Genomic DNA, 12,882 nt, shown 5'->3' on the forward strand with positions numbered 1-12,882 from the left:
TATATAATATAAATATATGTATCTGAAAAGAGGATAAAATCCTTATCGTGAAGCATACACTTCAGTGCATCAATTGTTTGTTCCACCTAGATCCTTACCCAGTTTATTATTTTCAAAAGATAAAATATTAACACCATCCACACTTCAGAAATTACAAACAAGCATGTAGTGAAACGTTTCCTCCCTATTCATAACTTATTTGACCATTCTCCTCCCAACAGAAGTCAAGGTTATCTCCAATCTTTTGCTATTACCCACAAAGCTGCCAGGGATCAACGCATGCAAATGTCATCTTGCAAGTGTGTGAGCATATCTTCTGGATAATTCCTAGGAGGAGAAACGCTGGATCACATGCATGTACAAGATTGTCAAACTGCCCCCACCGGTTTCTGCTAATTCACACTTCCGCCAGCGATGCGGGCGACTTCACGCTTTCCCACATGCTCACTGACACAGTGCTTGTGTTTGCCAGCTGAACGGGTGAAAAACAGCATGTCATCGTAGCTGTTTCAGTTTTTTGTGTAAGTGCCAACATTGAATTTATTTGGCTTGTGTTCTTCAACTATCGTAAAATCTCCCAGAATTAGAGATGCACTTTAGTGCCTGTAAAGTCAGCTATTGTGTTTGGGACATCGAGGGGTCTGAATCTGGCTTGCTGCCTGTTTTCTTTCTGAAGATATAGGTCCGATTTTATTGAGCCGTATTTTACATTCTTTACATTTACCCATTCCATGTGGCCAAGTCAATCATTTTTAGTGAGTTTATCACATTGTGCAACCATCACCGTAAATCAGTTTTAACACATCTCATCATTCCACTATGATTTCCTTGTGTCCTTTAATTGTTTCCCTCTCCTGCCCTTCTTCCCCAGCACTAATCTACTTTCTGCGTCCATGGATTTACTCTTTTTGGACATTTCCTATAAACGGAATCATATACCGTGTGGTCCCTCGTGTCTGGCTCCTTTCAAGGTTCATCAAGCTTTTGAAGTTCACCCAAGTTGTGTCGTTGCTGTTGTTCAACTGCTAAGTCTTGTCCAGCTCTTTGCAATCCCACGGACCGCAGCTCGCCAGGCTTCCCTGTCCTTCATTATCTCCTGGAGCTTGCTCAGATTCATGTCCACTGAGTCGGTGACTCCATCCAACCATCTCATCCTCTGCCACTCCCGTTCCTTCGGCTTTTTCCTTTTGTTTGTTCCTTTTTTATTGCTGAGTACCATTCCGTTGCATGGCTGTTTCACATCTCACCTACCCATTCACCAACTGATGGAAATTTAGGCTGTTTCAAACATTTGGCTATTATGAGCAATGCTTCTATGAATATTTATGTACATTTTTTGTGTGTGGACATATGTTTTCATCCCTCTTGGATTAAGTCCTGAGAGTGGAACAGAACTGCTGAGTTATTTGGTGAATTTGTATTTAACTTTTAAGAAACTGACAAACTGGTTTCCCAAAGTGCTGTGCCGTTTTATGTCCTCCGCAATGTAGGAGGTTTCCTTCTTCTTGACATCCTCAACATTTGTTACCATCTTTTATTATTAGTACATCATCCTAGTGTTATGAAATGTTACCTCACTGTAGCTTTAATTTTCATCTTCCTAATGACAAGTGGTGTTGAGCATCTTTCAATGTGCTTATTAGCCATTTATCTATATTGCTTTACGAACTGTCCTTTTGAGTCTTTTGCCCATCTTTTTTTTTTTTTTTTTTATTAGATTGTTTGTCTCATTACTGAGATGTAAGAGTTCTTTGTACATTTTGGATATAAATCCTTTATCGGGTGTAAGTTTTCAATTACAATCTCCCAGTCTGTTCTTGTATTTGCATTTTCTTAGTGGTGTCTTTGGAAGTCCAAAGGTTTTGAATTTTGATGATATTCAATCTATCAGTTTTGTCTGTCAGCATAGCTTTAATCTGCATTTCCTTTATATATGTGGGGTTCATCATCTTTTCATATGTTGAACATCTTTTATTATGTTTCAAATCCATTCAGATTTTCATTTCTGAGAACTGTCTGTTCATATCTTTTGGCTTTAAAAATATTGGGTTACTGAGTTTTTTTCTTATAGAGCTATAGGAGCTCTTTATATATTAGAAAAATGATCTCTTATCTGTGATACTCATCACAAATAATTCTTGCAGTGTGTTATCTGTCATTTGACTTTACTTGGAGTCAGTTTGGCCATGGAGGTTAAAAATATTTTTTAATGTAGTTTAAGTTATCTTTTTTTTCTTCTATGACTCCCGGGTCATGCAACAGGGGTAAAAAGGTTTTTTCCACTCTGAGGTTATGACATATTTCTTTGTTGGCTACTTTTAGTTCTTTTGTGCTTTTGTTTTGTTTGACATTTAAATCTTTGATCCATTTGGAATCATTCTGGGGTAAAGTATAAAGAGACAGAGATTTAATTTTCTTCTTTTCCAGTTGACAAGCTGGTTATTATAATCCCATTCATTAAACGGTCTTTTTACTTTTCTTTATACAAGAAGGATGACAGGCTTCTTTATTATAAACTAAATTTCCACGTGCATTTGGATATATTTCTTGATTTTCTGTTCTTTTTCATCTAATCATCTGCCTGTACCAATGGGCTCTTAAAAACATGTTTTAATACCTGGCAGGGCTGGTTCCTCCTCATTACCCTTCATTCTCAGAATTTTACTAGTTATTTCTGGTTATTTACTTTCTGCCCAAAGTTTAAAATCAAATTAGTCACCCTCTGCATGCCCTAACTCCCTACTCCAACAAAATGCTATGGTATTTTTATTTGGATCGTATTGTATGTATAAACGATGTTTGGGGGAGCTGAAGTATTTATAACATTGAACATTCCTACCTAAGAACACAGTATGCTTTTCCATCTGCTCAATTTCATTTTTCAGAACGTTTTAAGCTTTTATTTCCACATATCACACATTTATTATTAACTTTATTCCTGGATGTTTTATCTTTGTGTCACTGTTGCTGTTATAAATGGACTCTTCTTATATTTTCTAAATGTAGCTGCTATTTGAACATATAAAAGCTTTTTCTTTCTGCATATTAATTTTGTAACTCCTCATCTTCTCATGTTGCTTAAGGTTTTTTTTTTTAGTTTATTCTCTTTGCTCTTCTAAGTTCAGAACATATCTGCAAAAAGTGATCATTTTCCCTCTTCCATTCCAATTTATCGCTCATTCTCTTGTCTAACAGTGTTCAATAGATCCTGTTCATCAATGGTGATGATGACTATCCTTGCATTTTTCATGACATCAATGTGTTTCTTGTGAATTTCTTTAAGCATGATATTAACTTGTGAACTAAAAAATATTTTGTCATGTTAAAGAAGTATCCATGTATTCCATTTTTGTCTTGTTTTCTTAATATCAAGAATGGGAGTTGACTCTGTAAAGTGCCTTTCAGCACCCACAGTAATGAACTTATGGTTTTCCCTTTTGGATTTCTTTAGATAATGCAATGTATTCACAGACACTCAAAACACAACCACGCTGGCATTCTGGAATAAACACCACTTGGCTGCGGTGTTTTGCTAATATTTCACTTTGAATTTTTGAATTAATACTCACAAGTATGACTGGTCTGAAGTTCTATTTATATTCCATCTTTTGGGGGATGTGGCATCAATGTGATCATACTCACTTCATAGAAAGTCTTTTTATTGCTTTTTTTTTTTTTTAACAAATATAAATGACTACACACATGCATGCTATAATGATTATGCTTGGTCTATCTTTTCAGCTTCCTCCCCTTCCCCTTTCTCCTACTCCCCTCCTCCTCCCCCTCCTCCCCACCCCTCATTAGTAATAACTGCTAAGACTTCCTGAACACTTTCAGAGTGCCAAACTCTGTTCCGAGTACATTACGTGTATCATCTCATCTAATGATTCCTCAGTCCAGGGATTCAGGTCTTGCTGGTATCTGCATTCACAGACAAGAAACCCGAGACACAGGGGGTCAGACACTTGCCTAAGGCTGCAGACCCAGTGGAATTCTGATTTCTCACCACAAGGCTGTCCTGACTCTTCACTCATCTGCCTTTTTAAAAAATGTTTATTGATTATTTGGCCATGCTGGGTTTTAGCTGTGGCAACCAGGATCTTTAGTTGAGGCATGAGAACGCTACTAGCTGTGGCAGGTGGGATCTCGTTCCCTGACCAGGGATTGAACCCCGGGCCCCCTGCACTGCAATCTCTTAGCTCTTAGCCACTGGACCACCAGGGAAGTCCCTCACCTGCCTTTTAAAGTCAGGCTGCTCTGTGGCCCCCATTTCCTTGTGTATTAATTCTAGTGTATTAGCCAGACGTCCTCAGTCTTCTTTTGCTTTTAGTCTGACTGGACATCAACTCTGCTTTCGAGAGTTTCTGATGGACAATTTAGACATTCCACCAACATTCCTAATTCTGTAATTGTTACCCTTCTAAACTGACATGAAACATGTCTGGCTGCCTGCCAGGGGCTTTCAAGACACAACCTGTGCTGGGTAATTTAGCTGGAGGGACAAGACCTAAACACGTAAGAAAGTGAAATAACAGCACATCAAAATGACAGTGACTCTAGGCAGGCCGTGATGAACTGCCAACAAGAGGGTGGTTATTAAGTGGGGAGGACAGGAGGGTGGAGAGAAGGCTTTGGCAGCTGACGTTGGCTTCTGACAGGGGACTGGGAGGGGAGCGCTTCCGCCGGACCCCGAGGGCTCAGGCAGAGGAGCAGAGGGGGCCAGGGATGCTGACCGTAGGGTCGGCAGTACTGACACGATCTCACCCACAGCGTGGCTTTTACCATTGCTTAGTTAGCGCTTCACGTCACTTAACTAACTACCCAACTAACAAACACGTGGCTTCCCTGGTGGCTCAAACGGTGAACAATCTGCCTGCAGTGCGGGAGACCCAGGTTCGATCCCTGGGTGGGGAAGACCCCCTGGAGAAGGAAATGGCGACCCACTCCAGTGTCCTCGCCTGGAGAATCGCGTGGACAGAGGAGCCTGGCGGGCTGCAGTCCATGGGGTTGAAAAGAGTTGATCATGACAGAGCGACTCACACAACACACATTAGCCTGGTTTCTTCTTTGTCAATGATGTGAACAGTGAAGACGAGAACAGCTATTTCAATTATCTATGGCAAGAATCAGCAAACAGTATCACATGGGCCAGATGTGGCCTGTTGCCCATGTTTGTGAGTAAAGTTTTATTGGAACACAGCCATTCCTATTCATTTACATATTGTCTGTGCGTTCAGCTTATAACGGCAGAGTTACTTACTATTTATCTGCTAATGAAAAAAGTTTGCTGTTCCCCTATGGCAAGTTCCCTATGGCAACTTGTCTTCTTATTTCCTTAGTATAAATTCCTTAAATAGCATTTATGGGTCAAAGGGTATATTTAATAAACATTTTGATATTTACTCATTCCATGGCCCTCAAAAAATGTCGTGTTAATTTATGTATCCAGCTACAATGTTCAGGAGTGACTTTTCCCCACATGTTTACCCACTCCAATTATTATCACAATCTAAAAATTTTAGCAGTCTGATAGGTGAAAGGAGATAGAGTAACATTACTTTATATTTAAGTTTCTTTCCAGACAGTTTTAAAATATTACTATTTTTTTATAAGTTAATATTTTTTGCCTTCTTTTCTACCAAGGTGTTCAGGTCCTACGGTCATCACTTACTAAGAAGATGAGAATCACGTGTTGCCACATAGCCTTCAAAGACAGGAGAAAGCATGAATTTCATTAAAAAAAGTTTGAAAGTACATTAAGTGATGAACACCAAAAGTATTTCTGTGTAAACGTCTGTAGGGAAATAGCCAAGACCTAATAACCCTGCAAACTCATTAACTCTAAGGTTTAACGGATTGCAATTATGATATAGCTACACTTTATTTCTCAAGCATATCTGTACCTGTTGTGGGGTCTTGTTGGAAAAAATAATAGCGGAACCTCCTTCTTCTTCATTAGGGTAGTCAGGAAAAGTGCCTGTTAAGTTCCTGAGGAGGAAAAAAAAGGCAGAATAAACATCCAGGAGCGCAGCCCTCTCTGCTACATTCCTGACGAGCTGGCTCTGCTCAAGCTCACTGAAATGAGTGATGGTTATTAGGACGGGGCTCCCTGCCAGTTGCTGGCCGGACATGCAGTCTCTAAGGAGCAGAAGGACCCGGTGACATTCAGAAGCAGGTTTCTCTCCTCAAAGCAATAGTTACTCTGAGTCAGACCTCTCTCCTTAAAGCAGACTGTACTTTTCTGCCTCTTTTTTTAAAAAAAATTATTGCAATACTCCATGCTTGTGTTAAGAATGACGACAGAAGCACAAAATATTTCTTCCTGTTTAAAATGTAGGATAAACACAGGATTTTGAAATAAAACAGAAACATGGTGTTGTTCAAATTACAGACTTGGTACTAGTGCATGAAATAGGCATGCATGCTCTAGATTTCAGTGAGTCTAAGCCCAACATGTTAAGAGATAGGAATAGTCATGGTTTTCTGTAACCATATAGTTTCTATGTTTTAAAAAGCAGAGTTTGAAATTCAATGTTGAGAAATTTCAGAAGGGATACAAAGTTAATTTTTCCAAGAGAAACTACCTGGACATGAGTGTTATATTTATTACATATAGAGAAAGAAAAACTTTATCAAGTTAGTTCCATTAATCCAGAATCTAAGAGTTAGAAGAGATGCCCATGCTCAAGATGACTCTATGTTCTCAAGCTTTTGGCCTTAGTTGCTCTTGACACTATTTTTTAAAAAAACAAGTTCTATTTATTTGTTTTTAAAATTCTTGGCTACACCCTGCATCAGGTGGGATCTTAGTTCCCTGACCAGGGATCAAATTTGCACCTCCTGCATTGGAAGGCAGAGTCTTAACCACTGGACGTCCTGGGAAGTCCCACTCTTGACACGCTTGATAATTTTTGATGATCCCTAAAGCTTTTGTTTATGTGAGTTCTAGCTGGTGATAGTTACTGTATTAGGTATCAAAACCGCAAACTTTCTATAATATGCATTTTCATCACAAACAACAATAATAAACCCATTAGGTGTTCACATAAGTAACATTTTTAATGAAGAATATATTTCCCAGAAGAAAAAAATTACAGGAGTGCAAGTGTTCTGGCTCAGTGGAACTTAGCAGGGTGCTTCTATATGCTTCTGTATTCAATCTGCTGCAATATGTTGTTTTGGTTGAAGTATGGAAAGAAAATCTGGCCTCACGCGGATGTATAATTAGAAAAGAGAGGAAAGTTTTAATAGCCTTTTAGACAGCTGTGAATATTTGGCTTTGATTCCACACCACAGCCTTCCTAAAGGCTGGTGGTGATGCAGAATCTGAAACCTTATCAAGAACTTTGCCTTCCCTGCTACATTAAAAGTCATGTGTCTTGTGCCCTGAACAGATCTTTCACTCAGACATGATTCTGTAACATCAGGTCTTGATCATTACAAAACTAATGGTCCACTGACTTATGCAAATCTTCCCAAAGCTGATATACATTGCGTGGTATCAAAAATCACAGTCATCAATAACTCCTAGATGGCATATGAAAAAGCAGAGATGTCACTCTGCTGACAAAGGTCCGTCTAGTCAAAGCTATGGTTTTTCCAGTAGTCGTGTATGGATGTGCGAGCTGGACCATGAAGAAGGCTGAGTGCCGAAGAATTGATGTTTTTGAAATGTGGTGTTGGAGAAGACTCTTGAGAGTCCCTGCGACCACAAGGAGATCAAACCAGTAAATCCTAAAGGAAATCAACCCTGAATAATCATTGGAAGGACTGATGCTGAAGCTCCAATACTTTGGCCACCTGATATGAAGACCTGATTCATTGGGAAAAACCCTGATACTGGGAAAGAGTGAAGGCTGGAGGAGAAGGAGGCAGCAGAGGATGAGACGGTTGGATGGCATCACCGGCTCAATGGACATGAGTTTGAGCAAACTCCTAGAGATAGTGTAGAACAGGGAAGTCTGGCTTGCTGCAGTCCATGGGGTCACAAAGAATCAGACACAACTGAATGACTGAACAACAACAACTCCAACAATCTCAGACTCTAAAGCTAAGCAATGGGAAGCTCTCAGACTCACAGAGATGACTACAAGATTTCCAAACTTGTCATCTTTGCTAGAAAGCTTGGATTTTATTATTAGCAACAAATACCCTCATTTGTTTTCCTTCAGGCTTACTTGGGTCTTTTTGGAGAAAGTATCTCCTGCAAACCTGAGTCTTAACAGCCAGAGTGTCAGTCATCTTTTCAGTGAAAAATAAGGTTCCATCGAAAGGGCTCACTCAGTCTGAAACTGGACAGGTGGCAGGCACCCACTTTGAATGGCCTTCACAGTTTGGGGTGCAGCAGAAGGCAGTCACTCAACTCCAGGTCCCTCATGTACAATATTGAAAAGCTACGTATTCAAGGGTAAGCCCCGCAATTATTTTCTACTGTGTCCTCAAGGATATTGTTAAATGAACTTTTTAAAAAGGAAGGTGCATACCAGCGAGGATCTAGACAAACTGGGGCCACTGCCTTGGGTCAAGGTCAACACCCAGCAGCTCCCTCACCAACTGCCTCCGCCCCAGTGCTTTGGCCCCTATCCCTTCTACAGATTGCTCCCCAAACATCTTAGGACAGCTTCATCCCTGTCTACATAAAACCTCTCAGGTCTCCTGAACCTTTCCTGGGGGCTCACTCAGTTGGCATCTGACTCAGCTCCCCAGCGTAGCTTTGAAAGGAACTGGACACAGTGCAGCGTGCGGCTGGTGGGGAGGTTTGTGGACAAACGCATCACCCTTGGGGATGGTGGGTGATCACCCACTATGTTCAGTTCAGTTCAGTCACTCAGTCGTGTCCGACTCTTTGCAACCCCACGGACTGTAGTGCGCCAGGCCTCCGTGTCCCTCACCATCTCCCAGAGTTTGCCCAAGTTCATGTCCATTGCATCAGTGACGCCATCCAGCCATCTCATCCTCTGACACCCTCTCCTCCTTCTGCCTTCAATCTTTCCCAGCATCAGGGTCTTTTCCAATGAGTTGGCTCTTCACATCAGGTGGCCAAAGTATTGGAGCTTCAGCTTCAGCATCAGTCCTTCCAGTGAGTATTCAAGGTTGATTTCCTTTAGGATGGACTGGTTTGATGTCTCTGCTATCCAAGGGACCCTCAGGAGTCTTCTCCAGCAACACAGTTCGAAGGCATCAATTCTTTGGTGTTCTGTCTTCTTTACAGTCCAGCTCTCACAACTGCATGTGACTGGTGGAAAGACCACAGCCTTGACTATATGGAACTTTGTTGGCAAAGTGATGTCTTTGCTTTTCAACACAATATCTAGGTTTGTCATAGCTTTCCTGCCAAGAAGCAATCTTCTCCTGATTTCAAAACTGCAGTCACCATCTGCAAAATTATTATGTGGTAAAGATACTGATTTGGTAAGTGGTGGCTATTTATATCACAGCTTTCCCTCAATTATAGTTTAAATCTTAATTTCACAGACATTTATCTTCAACTTTCATCATTTTGCTGATTTTCAAAGTTGCTGTGCAGTGTGTGCTAGAATCCGCCACCGCTGTACCACTGCCTGCCACCTCCCCACTCCACACCCCTCCCACCCCCACCAACCAATTTCCATTTGCTCTCAAATTGCTGCAACAGGCAAGGCCGAAGCAGGTTCTGCAAATGGGCATCCCAACTGCCAGACGGACCAAGTGATGCAGAAAATGGAACTCATCACACGGCTGCATGAAAAATAACCTGAACTACAGACACTTCACTCAGATCGACAGAACAGGAGAAACAAGAGGTGAGAATCATCCAAAAACACAAAGTCTGAGAAATGGAGGCGGAACTTGATAAGACAGGACTCATCAGCTATTTGTGAGCTCTTAGCATTTCATCACCTCTGAGCAAATGCTGGCACATCTCATGGGGATTACGGTGGGGGGCAGTTCTTAAGTCACTTAGTCATGTCCGACTGCGTGACTCCATGGACTGCAGCCGCCCAGGCTTCTCTGTCCATGGACTTTTCCAGGCAAGAGCACTGGAGTGGGTTGCCATTTCCTCCTTCAGGGGATCTTCCCCACCCAAGGATCAAACCTGCAGTCTCCTGCATTAGCAGGCAGATTCTTTATCACTAGTGCCACCAGGGAAGCCCCATGGGGATTAATTAAAGCAACAACTCAATTTTCTGGAACTACATTTAATTTGTATTAAATTAAGTATAATTTCCAAAACATACACTTTCGGGTATTCGTTAAACCCACTCCCTAAAAAGTACCTGGGAAGAGCAGTTCTCCTGGATTGCCTTACCCTCTTGCTCTCCACCTGGGTGCCCCTTCCCAATAAAGTCCTCTGCTTTGTCAGTTAAAAAATGAAATAAATAAAGCAAAATAAAATTAAAAATAGGAAAATTTGAATAGGAACTCTGAATATGAAATATATTTATCAAACTTGAGATTTGTCAACAAACTAGAGAAGGATATTTCTCAAAATCAAATGATACCTCCCCAGCATGAAACCCAGATCACCCCTGAAAAATTACGAACGAAAGAAGCTGAGAAGCCAGCCAGGCCCCCGCCTCGCCAGAGAATTAGCCTTCTAAATGATGATGCCCGCCAGCTGCTCCAGCATTGGAAAGCTCCAGTAATCTGACATTTCTTCCAGCTTCAATTGCTACCAACCTTAGTTCTTGACTCGGAAAGCATCACCTCCATGTTGCATAGTCAAAATTACCTAGGATAATGGCTTCTGAGTCCTAGGCTCTTGAGTGGGACCTGCACCATCTCCTCCCTAAATGGGCTTCAGGCAAGGTTCACACGTGTAAACCAATGACTCTGAAACCACAGCCATCCATCATTTGATCCCATGCTGTTCTCACTTAATTTTCTCCCCAAACCCCAATCCAAACCCTTGGTCCATGACGGGGTTTTCAGTATGTCTTTGGCCCTGAAGATATGACATTTGTCCCGCACATCTCAGAGCCTCAGAGAACAGCCCTTGCCTGAGGCATCGTGGAAGCGGGTCCCCACTGTGCCCAAGGCCAGTGGCCAACAGACCTGCCCCCTCCTCATGTTACGCAGGGAGGTGGGAGGTAGCCCCCATTTTACTTTGTACAAGTGGTGTCTGTCTGGCATTTGCATAACGCAGACCATCTTGCTGCCATTTCCTTTGTTGTTGTTTAGTCACTAGGTCGTGTCCAACTCTTTCTGCCGTACTCTGCCGGCTTCCTCTGTCCATGGCATTTCTCAGGCAGGAACACTGGAGCGGGTTGCCATTTCCTTCTCCAGGGGACCTTCCCAACTCAGGGATCGAACCTGCGGCTCCTGCTTGGCAGGTGGATTCTTTATTGCTGAGCCACCTGGGAAGCCCTGCCGTTTCCTTACTGTGCCTGAAAAATGGCTTCATAGTCTGGAGGCAGAAGCCAGGAATGGGGCAGAGGAACCCTCTTGCACTCAGACGGAGAGGAGCCAGCCTGGCCCATCTGGAATGGCTGAGCATCAGAACTCACGGCAATTCAGGTGACCTCGTTCACACCTCACAGGCATCTCCGAGCAGCAGCGACCTCTTCTCGGAAGTCAGATGCTCTGCACAGGATGCTGTTGGCTCATTATTTTAAACAGGAGAACATAAAATTTGGTGTAACTACAACCCCCCGCCCCAGACAATTATTCCAGGGTGGGGTGGGGGTGCCGATGATGGAAGACCACAGAGAAAAGCCCCAGTGCCATCCTGGAAAGAGCAGAATTAAAACACAAACGGGCCAAGCAGTTCTGAGCCCCCTGTAGTCTGTTTCACCTGTCTCACCAATGCATTAGCATTCCTCTTCCTCGGATGCCTCGGTTTAGACCAATTTGGGTGTAAAAATGGAAGCCCAACTTGAATTTGCATTTGCATTTCTTTAGCTGTTACTGACGTTGATTGACACCTGGCTACATGCTGGTTGCATTTTGTAGCTATCTCCTTGGTGGCTGAGTGGTAAAGAATCTGCCTGCAATGCAGGAGACCCGGGCTCGATCCCTGGGTCAGGAAGATCCCCTGGTGGAGGGTATGGCAACCCACACTAGTATTCTTGCCTGGAGAATCCCATGGACAGAGGATCCTGGAGGGCTACAGTTCGTGGGGCTGTGAAGAGTTGGACAGGACTGAGCAGCTGAGCACGCACGCACTCCTTACCTCTTGGACTCACTTATTAAGTAGAAATGATCATCGCCTGTGCATTTGTTTCATGCCGGTTACACAGCATTTCCACAGACGCTGTTCACAAATTGTTTCTCATTTCATCCTTAAAGAAATTCTGTGAGATGAGCCCTTCTCTCCCCATTTTGCAAAGGAGGAAACTGGAAAATGGGAGAGTTTATATGACTCTTCCAAAGGCAAACAATTCCTTCCTTCTGGGAAGAGCCAAGATTCCAACCTTGGGCTTCTGCCGATGCCCAGGATCCCCCACTACTCACAGTCACTTACTGGCTTTGTCAAACATCCTTAGACAATGGATTGCTTAAGTCTTCAGCTATCAAGTTTACATTATAAACCTATCACACGTGGGCTTCCCCGGTGGCCCAGATGGTAAAGAATTGTCTGTAATGCAAAAGACCTGGGTTCAATCCCTGGGTAAGGAAGATACTCTGGAGAAGGGAATGGCAATCCACTCCAGTATTCTTGCCTGGAGAATTCTATGGACAGAGAAGCCTGGTAGGCTACAGTCCATGGGGTCACAAAGAGTCGGACATGACTGAGCATTCAGACATGCATTTTCACATGCATGGACCTTTCATAGGTACACATTTAACCCAATAATTCCACTATTGGGAATCCCTACTGAAATAAAAGCAGAGATATTAAAGCTTTGTGATGCATTTTTGTACTAGCAAAAGCTGTAAAAAACAAAAACATTATGTAATAAG

At 42.4% G+C, this 12,882-nt stretch overlaps 1 protein-coding gene across 1 annotated transcript in view; it reads right to left on the reverse strand.

Annotated features, from left to right (window-relative positions):
• The window catches only part of IQCA1 (IQ motif containing with AAA domain 1), a 178,072-nt gene that overhangs the window by 99,444 nt on the left and 65,746 nt on the right, over positions 1-12,882 (reverse strand). Inside the window, exon 7 of the mRNA XM_061120125.1 lies at positions 5,904-5,988. Coding sequence (XP_060976108.1) covers positions 5,904-5,988 — 85 coding nt within the window. The remainder of the gene's footprint in view (positions 1-5,903; positions 5,989-12,882) is intronic.

This window comes from Dama dama, chromosome 20 (assembly GCF_033118175.1).
Source record: "Dama dama isolate Ldn47 chromosome 20, ASM3311817v1, whole genome shotgun sequence".
Classification (NCBI taxonomy): Eukaryota; Metazoa; Chordata; class Mammalia; order Artiodactyla; family Cervidae; genus Dama; species Dama dama.